The 22495-nt window shown below is 38.0% G+C and overlaps 2 protein-coding genes across 3 annotated transcripts in view; one reads left to right on the top strand and one right to left on the bottom strand.

Annotated features, from left to right (window-relative positions):
- CCDC85C (coiled-coil domain containing 85C) overlaps positions 1-905 on the top strand; it is a 111731-nt gene extending 110826 nt beyond the window's left edge. For both annotated transcript variants that reach the window (XM_014957458.1, XM_014957457.1), the window contains exon 6: positions 714-905. In XM_014957458.1, coding sequence (XP_014812944.1) covers positions 714-803 — 90 coding nt within the window. In that variant the 3' untranslated portion in view covers positions 804-905. The remainder of the gene's footprint in view (positions 1-713) is intronic.
- Positions 906-4977: 4072 nt separating this feature from the next.
- CCNK (cyclin K) overlaps positions 4978-22495 on the bottom strand; it is an 18146-nt gene continuing 628 nt past the window's right edge. The window contains exons 2-11 of the mRNA XM_014957602.1: positions 20599-20865; positions 19451-19532; positions 18726-18857; positions 17818-17923; positions 17622-17679; positions 15185-15354; positions 13307-13597; positions 9036-9044; positions 8212-8307; positions 4978-6029 (exon numbers count right to left, since the gene is read on the bottom strand). Coding sequence (XP_014813088.1) covers positions 5407-6029; positions 8212-8307; positions 9036-9044; positions 13307-13597; positions 15185-15354; positions 17622-17679; positions 17818-17923; positions 18726-18857; positions 19451-19532; positions 20599-20795 — 1764 coding nt within the window. The 5' untranslated portion in view covers positions 20796-20865 and the 3' untranslated portion in view covers positions 4978-5406. The remainder of the gene's footprint in view (positions 6030-8211; positions 8308-9035; positions 9045-13306; positions 13598-15184; positions 15355-17621; positions 17680-17817; positions 17924-18725; positions 18858-19450; positions 19533-20598; positions 20866-22495) is intronic.

Below are 22495 nucleotides of genomic sequence, written 5' to 3'. Positions count from 1 at the left end.
GTTGAGGTTTTGGTTGCTGGATCCCTATAAGCAAAGCCACAACCAGAGTAAACAAGGGCCTGCTTTTAGGATGTTTTGTGTGCTCAATGCCCATGTGCCCTTGTAGCCATGCAGGGGGAAAGGTAAAATGCTGTAACTTCATCCTCTCAAATGGACTCATTACTGTTTGTGTATCACCAGCTGTTTTTTCTTTAAATATGCACTTTATGTAGACTCAAGGCTGCTAGGAAGTGCTCTGCAGTTCCTTATTTTTCAAAAAATAGCCTCCTTTACCCCAGTGGCCCTAGAGTGATAAAATATATGTTTTTTAGAAAGTCATATATATATACAATTTTAATCATTATCTTTTTCATTATCTTTTCGGTTCATGGTAACATCATTTCTGTAAGCATGGCAGGGTTGACCTACCATTGAACTTAACTTCTGAACCTAGTGTATTTGTTTTATACCATTACCCCAGGCAGAAATGGTTCTAATTTCAAGGGAGACTAATTAGATAAATGCATCAATGTTTTTTGCCTTGGAAACTGGTGCACAGATGCCATCCTGTGGCTCTGCTGAGAATTACAGCCCAGCTCTAGGAAACTGCTTTTTTTTTTATGACGTTCAGGCTACAATTATGAAAATACTGCGACTCATTGGAGGCCTTGGGGGGTGGGGGTGTGTTTTAATTCCAGTCTTTCTCTCCCTCACCCCTTTATTTTTTGTTACAGGTTGTCTGGCGAAAGCTGGGGGATGCTGCGAGCTCCAAACCCTCCATCAGGCAACATCTTTCGGGAAACCAATTCAAGGGTCCCTTGTAGGAGCACAGTCCTGGGGGCTGGAAGTGATCGGTTCTGTGAAGACTGAAGAGGCAGAGCTCAGCGGTTCTGGCTGCCTGCTCTTTGGGAGTCGGGGTTGAGTTTTTTCAGGGTTTCCTTTTTTCTTTTTTTCTTTTTTTTTTTTTTTTTTTTTTTTTTTTTTTTTTTTTTTTTTTTTTTTTTTTTTTTTTGTAACAATAGTGTAAATATGGCAGCTAAAGGCCTGATTTCCAGGCCGTGGTGCTCTGGAACTACTGTTCACTGGGTAACCACCCGATAATGCCAGACTTGCATCATTTGTATTGTAGTTCAAACCTGCTTTGTTGTTAACGGTCTGTTTGTAGAATTAACTAACTCGAGAGAATTTTTAAGAGGAACAAGAAGAACCCTTAACCTGCGGAGAAGTCATGCTTTGTATCGCTCCGGCCCACCCGCTTGTCAATGATTCATAACTGGGTTAGTGGCTACCAGGCAGCACCTTCTGAGGAAAGAGGAATTGGAATTCGTTGGCTTCCTGCCTACCAGGCTCCTGAGCTGCTCATGCTTTTGTTTTTGGAGGTCCCTGTTTTGAAAGAATGAGGTGCAGCTGTGTTCACAAGGCGCTGTGTCTGCTATTGAGTGGTGAGCTAAAAACACTGGCAGCCACCCCTCTGTACGTTGTCCATTGGTCCTCATCACACAGAAGGGCTTGAGACTCCCTGTTGGCTGCTGCTGAACCATTTCTGGTGAACAAATTGACCCAGGATTTCTGCAGTCCCAACGTGAACGAACTGAAGTCACTTGGCCACGCACCAGTATTCCTCACAAATACGGCAACGCTTTTCCTGTAAAGCTTTTACTACAAAATAAGATTCAGCAGAAACTGCCGTCCTAACAGCGCTTGTGGCTTTCACAGGATCTTCGAGAGCAGCTCATCTTTCACATAAGGAAGATTTGGGTAGTTGTTTTTTTTTTTAATATTCTTGCCGGATCCCTCACCCATACTGGTTCCTGTGTGAGGGAACCAAAGAACCACCTTGCAGAGCTGAATAAAAACTCCATGAACACGGGCTGTCGGGTGAGGCTACTTCCTGCCATTCAAGCTTTATTTTTGTTAATGAACCAAAACAAGTGGGTTTTTCCTTCTTCGAACGGTTGTATATAAAACAACGGGACTTATATTTTGCTATTGTGGAGTAGCTGCTTGTATAGTTGTAAGAATTTGACCCCCTTCTTTTCCAAGTTGTCACAGCAGCTGTCCCTGTATTTGATTAGGTGTTCTTTCCCAATAGTCCAAGGAAGCGGGGCTTGGTTATTAAAATGATTGGTGTAAAATAATTTTAAAGACAGGCATGTGAAAAGATCAAAGCCTCCTCTTCAAAAGTTGCATCGATTTTAGTGAGTAGGTCAAAGGTTTAATGACCTCAAACACCACCACTCTCTATTCATTCTCTGTAAGAATCAGTCACAGCTACAGGCAGCTGAATGAGCTGGGCAGGTTCTTCCTCTGCAATTAATTTGTCCTACCAGTTGATTTCTTGACTTGTGGTATCACATTAACGTGGAGCACTGATACTATACCAAGGAGCTCATGCTGCAAGCCATGAAAGATCATTTGTCCCGTGGTACACAATCCTCCAGCTGCCTGGGTAAAGAACTTGGAGCGTCAGAACCGAGACCTGTAGCCACTTAAAAAAAAAAACAGAGAAGGAATATGACCAAAATACATCCTAATCAGTAAGAACAAGCACCTCTTCATTATTCTTTGCAGCAATAAAAATCTAACAGCTGAGTAGGTCATTTAAAAAAACCAACAACAAAACCCAAAACAAGACCCATGGCCCAAACAGAGCCATACTGTCACTCACACACTCGCCAGCAGTTTTTCTTACTGCTGCTCAGTCAGAGAACGCTGAGCTGGGTAACTAATAATATTCACACCCAGTGTATCATGAGGAAAAATCCATCCTAGAGTCTGACCGGCTCCTTTAAAATATCACATCTTTAGAGGATTCCAGATTTCTTCCTCTTTGCTTTTTGTTCCAACCTCCAGTTTCTAGTCACCGTCGATTACTTGTCTTCCTCCTGTACAATTTACACCTTAAGATTTTCATACCACAAAAGGTGACATAAAGCAGAGGCATCATTCTTAGCATCTCATGTTGAACAGAGGGTTTCTTAAATCTATCTGCTTGAAAGCCCATTTTAATTTTGGTGGCATTGAATTGCTGGATTAAGCAGAGATTTTAAGCATATTGGGAACAAGGTTAATTTACGTCAGTGAATTTTAACTAAAGCAACGCAAATGTTGCCAGCACTTGTAGAGAGTTAATTGTGTTGATGACGTGCTTGCTATTTTAGGAGTATATTAGACTAGCAGGTCGTCTCAACACGAGAAGAGCTATAGACTAATCGGATTACTAGTCTCACCAGCTATACAATTCTTGTTCAAATATTCCCTGCTATCAGATCTCTCTCAGCACCCACTCAATGACTTCAAGCAAAGCTTGTTTTGACCCACCTGCAGATCTCACCTGGTGGTGTGGTTGAGGTCCATTAGCGCTGCAGATCCCGAAGAGCCAGCTGACAGGGCAGCCAGTAGTTCCAGTGAATGGTCTCAATATTCTTAGGGTGAACCCTATTTCTTTAAGATTCTCTTTGGCAGCACAAATTTTGAGTGCAAGATTTTGCAGAAGAAGGTGTCAGTGCTGTACGTCGGGGTGTTATTTTGGGGGGGGAAGAGGCTAGGCTTGCTGCTCTTCATACTTGGCTCCATTTGAGCTAAAAAGCGTCTTCCGGGAGTAAAATGACACTCAATGACTTCACAGGATGACTTGGGTGCGGAATTTTCAGTTGTCTAAAAAGATGTTTTATATGCATATTTAAATTCACTTACCTGTGTGCGAAGTCTTCAGTGAATACAACCCGAGGAGCTTTGTACATCCAGGGGGAGGGGAGCATCCCTTAAAATTGCCGCCATTAAATTAATGTATTTGGGGCAACAGTCCAAGTTAACGTCCACAAGACTGAAGCCCTGGGTTCCACAATCCTCTGGCAAAGAAAGCATCCGCTGCTGACAATTTGACTCTGCTTAAGGAAAGTAAAAAAAAAAAATCACACCCTTGGCTTCTGTCGGAGCAACTGAAGCAAATGGCATTTCCAAAAAAGGTTTCTGAAATGCTGCGGTGTAACCAGCTTCAGTTGGCTCTCTGCACCTTGCTAAGACTGCTGAGCACAACCTTGTCTGAGAAAGAATGGCACATTTTTATCCAAATATTAGATATTAAAAGAAATCAGTGTTAAAAGTGACCTTTTATCTTTTTAGAAACTGTGGGGGAAGAGTACTACTGATCTTTTTCAAAGTGCATGACTGTAAAGTGATAAAATTGTATATTTTTCATAATGTGGGGAAAGTCTATTTGTGCTGCTTTAGAAATCAGTTTAAAGTTTGATTTCTGTTAAACCTGTGATCTTACAGCCCTGCTATATTTTCTGTATATGATTTACAAAGAACTGGAAAAGTTAGCACCTGCTGTTGTGTATATAGCAAAATTCTTTAGACCTTAGCACGCGTTTTTACCTATTATTGAACCACTCTGGCTTTTTTGGGGAGGGAAAGTAATAGTACAGATTTTTTTGATAATGTGTGTAAAACATTCATTTGAAATATTTTAGTAAAAATGAAGTAAGAGATTGATTGTGATAGTGTATACTTCTAGTTGAATAAAATAAAAAACAAACATTCTTTTTAAATAAACTGATGAATAAGATTTGGGAGATCACCGCTGACGTATCCTGCAATAAGCACCATAGTTAGGAATTCTGAACTAATACGAAAAACCTGGAAAACCACTAAATTCAGAACCAATTTTATTTGGGTAGATGTGAACAAAGTAGTCCCATTTATAACCAGGATGTACATCACAGTAGGTTGTTACATTCAGACTTTCACACTTAGAAAATATATATATTATGTACAGGAATTTGCAAACAGGTGTAAACATACAATACTTTAAGATACCAGTACATTCCAAAACAAAAATATCAGCAAGGCAAACACCTCAAAATGATTCCAGTCAGCTAGCATTCAGAATCTCTCTTAAATAAAGTAGCTTTTATGCTTCACATCGTGTTGTTTTAATTATTACTAAAAATGAAGTTTCTATAGATCAAATTTCATGGTATCTAGCTACATCGTGTTGTTTTAATTATTACTAAAAATGAAGTTTCTATAGATCAAATTTCATGGTATCTAGTTATTTTGATACTCAAAAATAGGCACCGATTTCTAGAAGGAAATTTTCTTCTTACTGATATAATTGAGCCAATATGGCTGGGTTTGCTAGTACAAAGTAATCCAGTGCTGGAATAACTCAAGACAATTTAAACTTAAGTCAAATGTATAAAGTTAGAATAAGATACTGCAAAGCTGATTAAAATCTAGAAGCCTATATAACTCACCATAAACAATACTGCAAACAGATCAGCTAAATTTTCATTTCACCGCCTCATTTCTTCATCTAAATTATACAAATTACCCTCCTCTTCATCTTTACAAAGTAGGTTTTTTAGCTAGCTACTCCTGCCTAAATCAACGTAAAGGAATAATCGTGCAAATTGCCTCATGCTATCTCATCCACGTAGCACGTCCAAGTCCTGCTACGGGTGGCATACCAGGTGGTGGGATTGGAGGTGGCACGGGTGGCTGTCCACCCGGGGGAACAGTAGGTGGGGGGTAACTAGCTGGTGGCATTCCCAGCCCCGGAGGTGGATGAGGTGGTACTGCATGAGTTGGAGGCAGTCTTGGAGGTGGGAAATTAGGATTGTATGTAGGTGGAGGAGGATATCCAGGAGTAGGAGGCGGAATATTGGGCGGGGGAAATGAAGTAGGGGGTGGAGGTGGAACTGGTGGTGGAGGGTTGGGAGGATAGACATGAGGATGGTATGGTAGATGAGTCGGTGGTCCATAGGCCGGTGGTAAAGCGCCATAAGTTGGTCCTTCTGTTTTCATCATTGACTGAAGACTTTGATAGCCCTCCCCTGACATGTAAGAATTTGTAGTAGACATCCCTGTAATATAACTGGTGGGGGGTGGGGGTGGGGGACGGTGCGGCAGAGGAGGAGGTTGATGCACTGGGGCAGGATGAGCAGGGGGAGGAATCTGGACCTTTGGCATATCTACTGAGTCCACAGTAGTAGATTGCTCTGCTTCTCCCATTGAAACCGCAGTTGTCAAAGGAGGCTTGCGCTCTGGAAAAGAAAATTTCACTTATTTTTTTGAAGGACAGTGGCAATAACAGCTTCTGAATACTTCATATTTTTGTTCCAGTTACCATGTCAAAAGAGGACTCAATTCTCTAAGTCTCTGAATGCCATATGGCATCCAGTCAGACCTTCTTATATCACTAGGAAATAACTAAGCTGCGCAACAAAGCTCCAAATTCAGCTTTTCCCATTCTGAAAGTTAAAATACATCTTCCATCCTTATTACAGCTTTCTTATAATTTAAATATTGTTCTACAATCAGCAGAAATTAGCAAGCTGGACGGACAGAATCACAACTACCAGATTTAAGAAGTCAGAGGACACCAAAAAAAAATGTGATCAGTGCTTCAATCCTCCCTTCTACCTCTTTTATACTCCAGGGAGTGACCTGGGATTACCCTCCGCCCTTCACTTGCCTCCCATGTTGGGAAGTATTGAGAATATGTGCCAAAGTCTCAAGTCTTTAACACTAAGTTCTAAACCTGTTTACCAAATGAAATTAAAAAAACCCAAAACATCAGAGGTTAAGTAAGAAATCGCCATAGGTTGCTTGGGACATTAAATCTGGTCAGTTTTGTTCCACTGATTAGTTTCAAGGAATTCAGTACCTGACAGCCTGGAGAAGTCCATAAAAAGGTCAGAATTTTACAGAATTATACTTGGTCGTTTCCAGGAAGAACATGCTTTGAACTGTCTTCTCTTTAAATAGGAGTCTTCCCCCCCCCTTAATGCAGACATTATAAAATAAGGAATACTACAATAAGAAGACAGACCTAATGTCAACATCTCTGGATGGTCATACAGTCAGTATTAAAATGCCCAACAAAAAAGAGGTTGGGGCATTTTGATATCCATCTTGCTTGTATTATATAAACATCTAAAACATTGTTCAGTAAGAAAAGGTATTTAGAAGCAGATATAGGGCAGTCATTTCCAGTGTCATGCAACAACTAAACTGACAGTGCTAAACAGAACTTGAGATAAATCCACCTTCTAGTGCTTCTGTTCATTTCATCAATAAACATTCTTAGTTTTTACCTGATTCTTCCTCAGAGCCCCAAAAGACAAGAGTTGGCCACTAAAGACGGTTGTTAAAATGTTTCAGTGCTTATAAAATTATTTGCTTATGTAAACAAATTCTACAAAGAAAATTTTAGATAACAAGGGAAACAAATTCACTACCTGCCTAAATAGGATTTATCTTATCTAAGTCATAATCTTAACAGCAAAATTATCCCCCAGGACAGCTACATAATTAGAGCATGCAAGGTGGGTTATGCTGGCTGTGGTACTGATTTCAGTGACTCCCACCCCATGAATTATAGCAGACTATAATTTCCCCATTTGCTCATTTTCAGAATCATTCCGGATGCAAAATGTGCATCAAGATTTAACAACTGAAAGAACAATGAATGTTATTTGGAAGAAACTCTTATTTCTTAATTAGATTTTAACAAATGGGGAAAAAGTGGCCCTACTATATTTCAGAGCACTGTTTTTCTCTCTTCTAATTCCCTGTTAGAAGCTGTCATCTTACAGTTACATTATGGACCATGCTCTATAAAATATTTATGTCATATTTACGGGTCACTGGGAGGACAGCTAATGCATCAAAGCCCTGGAAGCACATTTTTATAACAGTATAGTTTATTTTGCAAACATAAGGCATGTGTGCAGCGTTAAAATTCTTTGGCTGATCAAAGTCCTCTTTTGGGACATAGCACAGAAAGTATCCCCCTTACTGTTTAGGAGTTACATACTTGAGGAATTTCTATACTAAAGATGTAACCCAGAGGACTTCTGTAGGTTAGTTGGAAGCTACTCTAGTAATATAAGATGGCATCTGCCAACCTTTTGAGAACAGAAGTCCCTTTTGCCTGCTAGCGACAATTAATTTTAGTCTTCTAAGCCTTTAACAGTCACAGTTTCATTTTGCCTTTGTCCACCCAGTATAGCCTTGTTTCCATCCTAACTTCTTTGCTTCTGCCTGGAAAAACCTGTGCTACCAAGAGGAAATTCCCTCTAGAGCTAATCTACCTGATGCTTTTACTTGTCAAGCTGATTAATCAAGGCAACAACCCCTCCCCTCACACCACTACCACCATTTGAATGAAAAGCAAAGCAATTAACTGCAGGAGTAGATGTGGTTTAGAAAACAAAAGCTTACCTGGAGGTGGATGTGCAGGAGGTATTGGTGGATGTGAAGTTTCAATTTTAGGAATTTTAGATGGTGGTGGTGGTTCTAAAAAACATTTGGAAGTTCCTAATTAGCTATTGTTTTGCAATATTTTCCTAAGTCCATCTCCAGCCTCACACTAATGATTATCATATCATATTACACTATGCAGAAGTACACTGGAAATCCTATATACTATGCATGCTTAATAATGAAAACTATAATCAAGACCTTTGTGTATAAATACAGTGGCACCAAGTATCGCACATGTCTTCCAAAACCACACATGCCCACAAATTTAAGCCATGTATTTTATAACTAGAGACAAACTGTCCCAACAGTGCTATGAACGTGCAGATGAGCACACGTACATTTTCTAACATAAAACTGTAACTTGTGAATAGTTAAAACAAATCTCAGGAGAAGCTGAACTATGCTCTGCAAGGGGAACGTGTCTAGAAACCAAACAAAACAGCAATTGCACAGGAGAGAGGAGGGACGGTAGACAGTTCTCTGGAATCTATCTGCAGAGCCAGAGAGGGAGATGTGCCAAACTTGCTTCAGAAAAGGTTACAGAATTACATCCTAGCTATCCTCAAATACATTGGTCCAAATCAGCAGAATGAAGAAAAAAAGAAAAAAAACACCAGCAAAAAACCAAACCGAAACCAAAACAACCAAACCAATGCAAAGAACTTAATGTAATCACTGAAGTGAAGCATTTCTGGAATTAGACTATATATACTGATACAAAATGCCTTTTACTGGCAGCCATGTCAACAGGCATTTACAAATGTCACTGATTAACAACAGACTTGGTGCAGCTATTTCATGACGTGGTACCTTCAGTCACTTCAAGGTCCCACAGCTCGCTGAGGAACTACTCAAAATGATGCATGGAGTTATAAATTAAGAGTTGACTAGTGGTCCAAATCAGCAGAATGAAGAAAAAAAGAAAAACACCACCAAAAAACCAAACCAAACCAACCAAACCAATGCAAAGAACTTAATGTAATCACTGAAGTGAAGCATTTCTGGAATTAGACTATATATACTGATACAAAATGCCTTTTACTGACATACTTCTTTTAGGAAGACTTCTACTGAATAGACTGGATTAAGGGACTCAAGGCACAGTTATATCCCAGTTTTTCAACTTTTCCAGTTAGGAACATTTTAAAAATAGTTACAGTATATATTTAAAGACACATTATTTGGATCAGAATAGTTTAGAACTACCAAGCCTGTAAGCAAACAAACTAAGCACATGTCAGCGAATTACTTGTTCTGGTTAAAACAGTAAAATGAATGCAATATGAATCCAACATTAACATTTACCTGCTGTCTTTTTTAGGAAGACTTCTACTGAATAGACTGGATTAAGGGACTCAAGGCACAGTTATATCCCAGTTTTTCAACTAAATTAAGAGTTGACTAGTTTAGGAAGACTTCTACTGAATAGACTGGATCAAGAGACTCTTGAGGCACAGTTATATCCCAGTTTTTCAAGTTTTCCAGTTAGGAACATTTTAAAAATAGTTACAGTATATATTTAAAGACACATTATTTGGATCAGAATAGTTTAGAACTACCAAGCCTGTAAGCAAGCAAACTAAGCACATGTCAGTTCTTTTTAAAAAAAAAAAAAAAAAAAAAGGATAGAAATAAGACCACTGCAAAATACAAAGCATTGTAACAAGGAAGCAAAATAGGAAACAACTTTCAGTCTGCTGAAGAGCTTTTGTACAGATCTGACTAAACCAGAACCAGTTTCCTCCTCCCTCCCCTAAAATGAGGCAGGAAAAACCCTTTATTTGTTCCTATATTTTTATGAGAAGGCTAATAATACCCAATCTCTAGACAGATGCAACACAAACACTGAACAAAGTCAAATCATATTGGGAAAACCCAAATTAACTGGCGGAATGAAAGGACTGAAAAAATAGCAGCTATTTTAGAGACAGCATGTCCTGCTGTTCTCACTGCTGAGTATTACATCTCGTTTAATTTATTTATCATCCACTGCACATATGTCATGGTTCGGTACACTGCTCACTGAGCTGAAAGCAAGAGACTTGGCCTCTGTTCCCAATTCTGCTTTGACCTGTCATTCAACCTTTGCCAAAATCACTTCAGGCCTTTATGCTTTATTTAGCAGGACAGGAGGGCAGTGAAAGTGTTGCTCAGTGTAAAGCCTTCAGATGGAAAGCATTGTATAAAAGCCAAATGTTATGCTAGAAAAACATTTATGCACACTGAGCAAAACCCACAAAACCTCACATCACCCTTCCAATTACAAGTTTTTGGTTGGTTTTTTTATGGGTAGTTGTTTTGTTGTTTGATTTTTTTAAAAATAATCACAGACAAGGGACTAAGAAAAAACTTTCCAGCTTGCTTAGTCCTACTAAGATGGCTAGTTGATGGTCTTTGAGAAAAGCAGAAAACCTAACTGAACTTTTAAGTACAGTAAGCTTAGTTACAAATGTATTTAAAAATAATGATAAAAGTCAAGAGGGGTACTGTATGTAGCTCCTGCCTTTTGAATGAAAGGGGTTTTTTTAAGAGGCTTTTACCATCACCAGCTGTTGCTCAATTCCCATCAATTTACCTTCTGCAGCAAGAATGCACTTGCATTTCACTCCAATTTGAACAATTAATTTTCCTTAATTCTGATGGGTATTCTCCAGATTTCTGCTGTCCGTTACAAAGGTACCCAAGGCCTACTTGAGACCACCTCATTCTTACATTCCCTTGACTGACATTTCAATTCACCTTCAGCCACCCTCTGGCTGCTTTCCTATTTTTTAAGGACAATCTTTATCTTCCCATTCCAAACATACGTACTTTTCTTGGTGACTCAGGGTCAATGCTACCAATTCACTAGCATGCTGATTGCTTTTTAATACTTACATAATAAGCTCAATCCATACCACAATGGAACTGTTCTTTCAGTGCTGTTTCTATGTGTATTAAAGTTGTTCCCACTAACAAGTTTTAGTTTAATCAAACTGAATATACTATTTACATCTAATGATTCACCGGTATATTTTCAGTGAAGTCAACTAAGCATTCAAGTGCTCTTCACCACCAGAGATGCAGAGGATGTGCAGATGCTTTAGACATCTGGTGTGGGTCTGTAAGTCATGGACCAATACCTCAGCTGCTGGAAAGCATCTTGGCTCAGTAGAAGGTAATGGAGTTATAAAAGTTCATGTAAATGGAAAATCTGGTCTCCAGGAACAAAGTGTATTTATGTTCTGTACAAACCAAAGGAGAAGTCATGCAAAGCCCTATTTATAGAAGGAGGCAAACATTTTCAGTAAGGTTTATGGTACATCTAACTGAAGAACATCTTAGAAGCACCAAGTAAGTCTCTCAAACGCTAGACATCTTGTTCTTCTAGGCTGCTTTCTGGAGAAAGAATCATTTCAGATCATCACATTTGCTTTTCTCAAATTCACGCTGTTTTCCTATAAAATCTCTCCTGTGAGTCATCCTTTGCCTTATATTTGTTCTGGATGCCTACAGTGTACCAGGACTTATTTTATCTGTACAATTCGCTTTCTTAATTATTAGGTAGTGGACCTTAAACTGTTCATTTCAAAAAAAGGTAAGTTCCTCTGAGGGCTTGACCAGAGATGACTGTTAAAGAACAACAGATAGCATTCAGGCAAAAGACACCACTTTTTTCCATGATGTAGTTCATTAACACATAGGATGGGGTGAAATCAGTAGTACTGTAAAGGCAGAACCTTTAGATGAACAAACAAGTGTTCATAACAACTTACACAATCAGATGGGCACACACAGAAAAATCTGAATTGTTATTTACAGTATCTGATGTGCCAAACTGTTCCAGGCATTTTCATTGAAGAAAATTAAGAGTTCCCTGCCCAACCGATCTGACAACCTAAGCTAAGTTTGTGCTGATGGTAGAAAAAGCATAAAAAGCATTACACACTACCTATAAAGAGCTCTCCCAATTTTCAAGTGAATTAACACATTTTATCAGCTTTCTATCCTGAATGATTCTCAAGTTTAGTCCAAGAACTATATATTTCAGTGCAGGTATTTTCCTCTAGTAGTAGGCTATACCTTGTTATTGCAAGATCAAGATTTTAGAAAGTTGCATTTTTCTCACTCTTGTGAGGCTGCTATCATGAAGGTGCTGCACTCTTCCAATTCCATTGCTTCTTCCTGGGTTTTTGGTTTTGTTTGGTTGGGGTTTTTTTTCCCTTTGACATCTATTCTCTAGTTTGGACATGCATGAATTACAAGTTAGAGCAAAAGCTGTAAAAGCTGTACAAAATTTACTTCCTAAATGGACTTGTTCCAAAAATTTTACTTCTGAAAACACTCTTTTACTAAGTACAAGCAAGAAGATCTGGATAACACTTTAACACCTTTTTTTTTTTAACTTACAAGTGAAAAAAACCCACAAAAAGCGTAGATTAAGGTCTGAAAGCTTCATTTGGACTTGATGACGGTGGAAAAGCACTCAGAGTACTTGTGATATTATTCAACTGCCAGTGTACTTTTCTTGTTTTCAATGATGAGGTGATAATACAAGGTGAGATTTTAAGGTATGGTGCATTTATAGGGTTCTACTGTTAGTAAGATTCTTTTCAAAAATTTCTTCTAAGAATGTTGACATACTCTGAGAAGCCACTATCCTATTAAATTTGTAATCAAAGACGAGAAGGTCAAATAATGCCTTCATCAGCACTGTGCACATCTCTACATTCAGGTATGGCACAAGAGACCCTTCCTAAATCAAACCTGCTTAATAGCAAAAACAACAAAATTTAACAGGACAGAACCACAAAGAGAGTTAGGGCCTTAATAGCTCACGTTGACTTAAAAGCCTCTCCACTGGTTTAGCCTCAACAAAACTATAAAGGCTGTTCTACACTAACATGCTTGCCATACAACCAACGGAAGCCTACCACACAAAATTATTCACCAAGCTCATTCTTAAAGCTCATTTTTAAAGCAAATGCAAGTCTGCTGCACACTGCAGCCTTGAAAGCAAATTGACATCAGATCAGCCTGAAAATAAAATGCAAGTTAAAGTTCCAAGTGAAACTTACTGCTGGTCTTTTAATCTGTCTTGGAGGACTTGACTGGGGAGAGGGCTTTTTAGACTGCTGTGCCTGTGTTTGCTGCTGCTGCTGCTGCTGTTGTTGCGATGACTGTTGGGACTCTTTCTGCTGCTGGGTCTGGGATTGGTCCGAACTCTGGGATTGCTGGGATTGCTGTACCGTGGGTGCCTGGGGTGTAGATTGAAGAGATGGTGGCTGCTGCAACTGGTGAGGAGTATGATGAGGCATTTGCTGTTTTCCCTGCGAGTACAGATCCAGGATCTGATGGCAGATGTCTTAAAAAAACAAAAATCCAGAAGATTATACAATCGTAATGTACAAGTGTACATTTAATCCACAATAATCAAGTAAGCTTTTTACTAGATATCAACTTCAGAAAAATTCACTATAAATATTACTCATTGTTTTAACCACAGATTTGCTTTTTTAAACCAAGACTTTTTCAATTTATACTTGCATTGCTGAGTTTCTTCTGCCTATGCTAACAATGTGCAGATGTAAATGCATACCTTCAATAAGAAGAACAAAGTGTCTTGGTGTTAATATACTGTATATTATTATTGTGCGCTTGGAGAGGCAGGTAACAGCGTAACAACAGGATAGTAATATAGTAAAAATGTGAGTGTGAAGTAAGATTGTATGTTAAAACATATAAACCTAGTTAGGCTAGTCATAAAAGTTTTGGGAAACTAAGGACTACTACTAAATTCTTCTTCCAACATGTTAGAAGCAAAAAGCCTATCAGAAAACGTGTAGGACAAACTGATAACCAGGTGCAAGAGCAGCACTGAAGGAAAATAAAACCTTTCTAGAAAAGCTAAATGAGTTCTCTCCATGAGCGTTCACTGATGCAGCAGCAGAAATTGGAGAGACTCCCATTCTGTAACCCTCTTTGGCAGGGATTCAGCAGAGATCCCTCTGAAACTGAAGCAAGTCTGAGAAAACCCATGATACAAACCAGAGCAAGTAACCATTTAAGAAATCACCAGAACTGTATAGTATTAGCCTGAAAATTCTAAGAGCAACAAAGGCTAAACCACCTGAACAGCAACACATACTGTTTCATTTCAAACTTCCTTAGAACCAAATGTCAGATTGTGACAAGCATCAACCTTTAAAGAAAGTTTCTAAAGCAATTTATGGAACAAGAAGTATGCTTAGCCTGACATTGATACCAGGTTAAGTTAGTAAAAACTTTAATAAAGACAAATTAGTTGCTACATAACCACAATTTACTGAACAAAAGCCAAGATAGATCCTGCTTTACTTATGAACTTCCTGGGGTTCTCCCAAGCAGTAGGTAAATACGAGCAATATATACACACAAAGGGAACAGTACTAAGATATACATATTAATGAAAAAGACCCATAATTCAGAATACCAGAATTCATCCCCATAATCTGTTCCTCAGTTGTAATAAACCATCAAATGTGATTGCAACCCCCATATAATTTGGTTAAAAGAGGTCAACCATCAATGAGAAAACCACTGGAAATCAGGCTCCATTAGTTCCAGTGTTCACAAATCTGCTTATTTAAAATGAGAGAAGTAAATCATTTAAAAAAAAAAAAAGAGAAAACAAATACTACGAAAAATTAGTAACTAATTAGCTGTGTTCTAAACTAAACAAGCAGTAAGGCAAATATTGACCAGAAGACTAATTATGATAACTAAGGACTAGTCCAGCCTTATTAAGTTTAATTAAAAACCTTGTTAAGGCATAGCACATATGACCCAAGTTACATACTTTACATGATTATTTTGACTAAAACCCAGATAGAAAGTAATTTGCATTTACCAATGACCTAGATCACACAGTTAAAGGAAATACTCTTCTGTTTGCAGCAAATCATTCTCATACCTTCCAGAACATCAACAGGAACGTCTTGGACAAATTGCTCCCACCACCGTCGGTACATTGGCTTTGATGTCCATTCCTGTATCTCAAACTTACACAAACGGCCTGCTAAGTACATAACTGCAACAGCTATGATCTCAGGTTCCCACTGCAGCGACAGGGTAGTGCAGAGACTGGGATATGAAAAAGATAAAACAAAACCCAATCCTGAAGGCAATTCTGATTGTCAAAGTACAACAGCTGTAATTAACAGGGTATAAAAATCCCACCACAACTTAACATCTCAGACCAACTTACTCAAGAGCTTTGTTAAACAAGAGCTTACAAAACTAAACCGTTTCTGCACTACTGCAATCATGAAACAAGGTAATTTTACACAGATAACACAGAGGGCATATGCCTACAGAAGCAATGCACCACATAGGAACGTCAAGTTTGGAGTTTAAAAATGGAAAACCTAACATATATATGGGTGTGGACGAGGAGTGAAACGACAGCATTATATTCTACCTATGGGCAGTTACATTCCACTCTCATCTCACCTGTAGCATTAACCAATACAGCGTTCATGTTCCTGGCTACAGAAGTGTGCTGTTGCTGCATTACACGGGTTAGGTGTATGTGTGCATTTGGATTTTAGACTTTCCAAATGTTTTTCAACAAAATGTAAATAAGTACTAAAAAACGCCCACAGAACAGCGAACATGAACTTGTAAAGCAACTTGTGAAGCACAATGCATGTTTTAGATCAAGCTGTAAAAACTGTAAAAGGTTCTCTCTTGAACAGCCTTTGCTAAAGCTAATGCTGAAATATTGTTGGTATTACTGATATTAACTAAGTTCCTGTCATATTCAAAGTTACTGTTTCCTCAATATTAATTTTACATTTCAAATAATTTTTTTCTTGTTTCTTTTCCTTTTTTTTCCCTCCATGGATTCTGTAACATAGGATCTGCTTAAAGAATCTTAGATCCAGCTAGCCAGCTAAGTTTCTGCAAATTCACTGATGAATTCATTATTATGTCCTTAAATGCATCAAAATAGTAGCTTAGACAGTCGTTTAAATCCATTTTCTCTCCAGTGGGCTACACGTAACTGAAGGCCAATGGGATACTTAAACACTGGCAGCATCAGGTCAGCAGTAAACAGAAAAATAAAGTCACAAGAACTAGCTCTTGAAACACTGAATTCTTATTACTACTTTCATGAAATCCACTTGGGGGGCTGTACAGCAGCTGCAGAACAACAGAACCCCCTATTCTAAAGGCCTATAATGCAAAGCACAGAATTATTTTCCCAGGATCCTAGAAAACTAGTACACTTCTAATACGGTACCTATTAAGAAAACACAAGACAGCCTCTCAAGAAGAGAGACAGTTATTTGAAACAATCACTCCAACTTCTTACTAATGTTTTCCTGGAGTTTTCTTTATTAAATTTCTTGAATTCTTAAATACCATCTAATTGCAAGTACAGTAGCGTCCAAAGTTTGACAGGTACCTAACAGGAGTTTTCCCTGACAAACTTAAACAGTGACACTCAAGTCTGTAAGATTTCCACCTTCAAGACTGACATCAGCTGAAGTAAACATCTCTTGACATCCGAATACACTAACCAATTTTTTGCTCAAATTAATTTGGAGAGTTTAGTTGACCCACACTGGGCTACTTCAAATTAGGCATATGAATAAAAATGCATTTTTTATAATGGTGTTCTATTGCTACAGGTATGACCGAAAGCATTTCTGAATAGTCAAGGCATTTACACATTTTCTTAAGGGTTTGCTATGGACATTAAAAATGACATTTAGCTGTCCTTGGTGTGTTGACAGTGCTGTAGAATCCTCCTTAACAAGACAAGTGTATTTGGTTTTGTTTTCCAATACCACACTACACATGAAAAGTACTTCTACACACACTCCCTGTAATCTGATGTGATCCTTGTATTGCAAATCCATTCTTCAATAAATTGTAAATCTAATGCTAAAAACTCTATTCCTCACTGAATTTAATGGCTAGTTTACTATTACCAAAATATTGCTTTAAAAAAATAAGATGTTGACCAATATGATGGAATTTGAAAGTGACTTCTTTCCTCAGAACGTGCCATGTACCTCAGACTGGGCAAGAAGCCAGCTTCTACCCTGGAGATCTATGATTTCGTTTGACCCTCTCAAACAGTAACTTTTTGTTTATGAAGCATCAAATCATTACCAAAAAATTACAAAGGTCTTAACGGTCTACTTCTATACTCATCCTTGATTCCCTACTCAATAGAACTATAATGGTAACGATGGAAAGAAAAACTGATGAATGTGATCAAGAAAACATGTAACAAGCAGAAAACACAACAAGCATTTGTCAAAGAAATATCTAATCGCAGAATAAAGTAAGCAACAGTAACTATTTTACTTTCAAAAGATTTCCTACAAGTATCTTACCTGTCATTGACAAACGTCCATGCCATTTGAACCAGCTTTTGAATTTTATTTTTGTCTCCTGAAAATTAATCAGAAAAATTGTAAGAAATAGTTATTACAGAGGACAAACTGGAATAGAATACTCCTGCAATGTTAGTGTAAATTAAGTTGCGAAAATTATTAACAGGCATTACTTGCTCACCCTGTAATATTTTACCTTTGAGTTGTTTGGCATATTTAAGAAGAAATTGGTATGGATGTTCCACTTGCAAATCAAACTTTATTGTTTGTAGTAAGATTCTTTCAAGGACCATCACTTCTTCCTAGAAAATGTAACAAGGTAACCGAATATTATTCCTTCTTTTACTCACAAATATTTTATGCTGGTATAAAGCATGACTACAGAGCATCTCCAGGCAAACATGTTTGTCTGCTTTTGCTTGGTTTGTCTCCAAGGAGAACACACAACTCTCCAACTTAAAGCATTTTAAACCAAGATTCTTTATTTTCACATTTATTTGGGGCAGGAGATGAGATCTGGCATTTAAAATTCCTTTTCCTCCATGGAGGAAAAAACTGAACCAGATACATCATGAAAGTGCCAAATATACAAACTCACAACAAAAAGAGAAGCTCTCACCACATTTCTCTCCCAACTTTCAGATCCTTCTGCTATTTATAATAAGCAAATTTTGAGAGAAACGTAGTTTTGCTAAGTCAAATATTCTACATAGGAAACCTCTCAATACTTTGAGATGTAGTCCTCTTACTTGACTTCAGATTTGCTATTAATTGCTTATTGAAATGACATTAAAACTGTCAAATATGATTTATGCCTTGCTGATATTTCTAGCTCTGGAATCATTCAAAATAACATCAGAATTTACACAAAATCAAATGTAAACTTTTGATACAAACAATTACCCCAGTAAGCTCCCAAAGCTACTTGTATTAGCAATAATTATTTTCATAGTTACATATCACATTACCCAGAAGAGCCATAAATGGATGCTCAACACATAATTTAGTTTAGAAGAACTAAAAATCAGTCAATGCTCTAATAAACGTATGTCACTTTGCTGGAGCACAAAAGGATGAAATCAATTTCATCATTAGTATTTTTACCTTTGGATCATCTCCAAACTGTCCAAACTGTACATCGTTTAGCAAGCTACGAGCTGTTTTAATTATATCTTTACATTTCTTAGGTGTTTCTTCAACTTTTCCTGCCAGGAAGAGACAGCAGGCTCCTGTCACCTAAAAAAGAAAGTGCTTTCAAAAGCTTGTCTGTGTTTACATATGTAATACAGTATAGCATTGTACCAAAGCACTGTCAGCTTCCATTAACAGCTCTGTTGAAGTTTCCCAGGGAAGACTTAATAGGCATATTAATTTCTGATTTTATTAGACTGTTAAACTTTTGCTTTCTCAGAGGAAAAATACAGAATCTGGGGGACTGTCCATTTTACACAAGTTTATTTCAAGGTCAGAAACCGAAAGTAGAATTTGTACTGGTTCAGCATTGTCTGTCAATCAGTTTGAAGATGGTATATACTTTTCTTTTTAGCCAACACAGGAGCACCAGAACTACAGCTGTTACTCTTTCTAAAGAACAGTATCAGCAAGACACAACTGCAAAGTCAATATAAATATGTTTCTAAGCATAAACAGAAATGTGTAAACAAGAAAGAATAGCGTATTTTAAGCTGTAACGATTAAAAGATAAAATACTTATTTTTCATCATTCAGAGCCGCGGACAGCAGTAGTACCCAAGTGACTTATCAGCATTTCAAATAGTCCTTGCCTAGTGCAATCACTGTATTAAGTCATCGATATTGTAAATACTTACATATCTTGGGAATTGTTTGAAGGAATGAAACATATAAAACCGATGGAAATAAATTATTCCGGTTGCTAGAGTATCATAATGTCTGTGGTGCAGAATAAGGACTTCAAACAAGTCATAAAAGAAATTAAAAATCAAACATGCACAAAGGAAAAGATACATTCTGCTGTGTCAAGTACCTCAAGTAACCGTCCATCCAGTGATCAGTTAGAAAACAGAGCAAGTAAAACAGGAGCTTCAGAAAAAAAAAAAGCCACACACTCCCCCTGAGGCTGTGTAAATGTGATGATTCAGCCCAGATGCAGCTGGTAACTAAAGGATTTATTGGAAGTGTCCAAAATCCCGATTAAGTTTATAGGAAGATCCGCACAAGGTCATCCTTGCATTAAACCATACCTGCTTCAGAGAAGGTCAAAACCAGCAGTAGGTACATGAAGGAACAGAACAACTATTACTTCACATATAAGTGTTGGTGTGGAGGAAGGTTACTCATTACTCACACCTACAAATGCAAATAATACCTGAACATGCTCTGTACTAATCTTTAAGGAGATGAGTAAAATTTCATCTTCACTAGAATTTTATTAAACAAAGAACTGAGGACATTAAAAGCAGCACAGAATTACAGGAAGCAAAAAATTAAGTGGCAGTCTATGTGAGAGAAGGACTGCAGAAAGAACTTACTAATATTTACAAAGTTGTAAATCCCAACCTAAACAAACAAAAAACCCCCCAAACCACAAAAAAACAACCAAACAAAAAAAAAAACAAAAACAAAGATGGGGAAGGGAAATGTCAAAAGCTTCAGATGCAAAATATATAGAAAAATGAATGCAAAATTGGAGAAGTTATGTAGATTCATGTCATAAGAGACCAAGTTTAATAACTGTCAAAAATTATTCTTAATTGGCAAGCCTGTATCACTTCTGGGGTGCCAAAGGGGTTCAGTTGAAACCTTGTTTACCCTTGTTTACTACAGAAACGATGTAGGAACACATTACATCGAAAGACAACCTCAAAAACGATTTTTGATTAATGATTAAAAAACACTTGAGCAGCTAACTAAGCACATAACACCATTTCCTGTACATTTCGTTCTGAAAATCCCCATTCATAAAGATATTTCAAGCCAACACGAGTCGAAAGGATACAGCCCTAAACGTGTTCCCACGTCAAATATGAATCTGGCCCCCTCCCTGCGGTATCGTGCCTCAGTAGCTGGATCAAGCCCTTCTAGCTGCGACGGTGTATGTGCCAAGTCTTTCTTATCCCAGTACCAGCATGGCTTTGTATGGTCCAGGTTTGCCAAGTTTACAGAAGGGCTGGAATTTTCTTTGTTCTCCTTCATTTATTAAAACAGAATTGTTCTTGCTTTTCAAGTTGTCAAAATGGAAGCCTTCAGATAGTCGCTTCAGAACCTTTAAGAAAAGAAAAACGAGAAAGGGTTTTCTTTATAAATGGAGGGGACTTCCCCCCCCTCTTCCTCTCACGTTCAAAGATGAGTAAAGAGGAACGGTATTTATCCTTGCCCACTAAAAGGGACATTTTCCATGCTCAAAGACAACTAGTATTTCACCTTGCCCATATACTGCAAATTCAACTCAAAGAAATAGGGGTTATCTTTGCTATTAGCTGTTTAATAAAGAAACTTAAATAATGCATTATCAACAGTATCTGCTACTTCTTAATAGAATAACTTCAGCGTACTTTGTCCACAAAATAAGGAAAAACAATTCTGTGACGGTAGCAGCAAGATATGAAAAGTTGGAGGGGAGGACTGAAATCAACTCACTACTCATAACTACAAAACACATTCATTAGGTCACTCTCAACGGCAATGAAAATACTCAGTTGGTCGCCCAAATATCCCTGGGTGGTAGGACAGCAGCAACCACTTGGCAAAAAGCTTTGTAAAGTGGTCTGCACTTGTATTACTCAAAGAAAAAAATAACAGAAGAAGTGTTCTTTCACATACCAAGATCAAGACAAATTATGTAAGATAAGGCGTCATCTAAAATCATCCCCAAAGCAAGACAGTTGATTGCACTCAAAGAGTGTGCTACTTTCCTGCCTTGACCAGCACTTCACATCACAAAGCTCTGTGGATGACTTTCTGGTGCTTGAGTTATGACTGATGTCCAGTCATTACTCAATTTGAAGACAGAATGGAGACTGTCTTGCTGTCTTTATTTCTTTCAGGCACAAAATTACTATTCCTGTAATCCAATAAGCTACAGATACTACACACAAATTATTGCAGTCACCTGCAAAGGTTTGCATAACAAATAGTGATTAACATATGACGCAATATATTTGCTCTAAGCAAAAAAGTCCAAGGAAGATCCAAACTTTAAACTCTTTAAATTAAGCTGTTAATTTTCCAGACGTTTCCCTTCCGAAAATGGAAGGAAGATCACATGAATTGCCAGAGAAACTATGCCTGCAATCAGCGTCTTGCTTGAGTTCAAGAACTTTCTCTTTTTTCAGATGAACAAAACCGTCTTTGTTCAACATTGGCTTTGGAAGAACCTTCACAACTAACAGCACCAGTGACAGACCAACCCAAACTCTGTCAGAAATAAGCGAATGGTTACTTAAAACTATTTCCAGAGTTAACAAAACAGCTCTTTGCCACAACCACACATTCCCATCTTATTTATCAAGAAAGCACTTTTTTTACAACTTTCCCGGTTCGTCATCTTTACAAGTTTTTGGGGTTTTTTTGCTTCCTAGTGCTCTAAACACTTAAAAAACCCAATTAACGCTAAAATCACTGGAAGTGGCGAGACCTGATTCTATATGCAATGAAAGCACTTCTGAATAGAAAATCAGGAATAAAAAACATCAACCCGAAGACATCCTACAGCAACCACCTCAAGCATCCCAGGGCAAACCCTAACAACCGAAAAGAATAACGCACCTTTTTCTCCTGTCCTTTTCCATTAACTCAGGAAACATTTCTGGGCTGGATCTCAGCTTTTTCACACCCCACCTCAGACGAACCAGCAGACCGTGAGCCCACCTCCGTCCCCTACAGCCCCAAAACTG

The sequence above is a fragment of the Calidris pugnax genome, unplaced genomic scaffold, assembly GCF_001431845.1.
Source record: "Calidris pugnax isolate Ruff unplaced genomic scaffold, ASM143184v1 scaffold211, whole genome shotgun sequence".
Lineage (NCBI taxonomy): Eukaryota > Metazoa > Chordata > Aves > Charadriiformes > Scolopacidae > Calidris > Calidris pugnax.
This window is presented reverse-complemented; position numbering and strand designations above follow the sequence as displayed.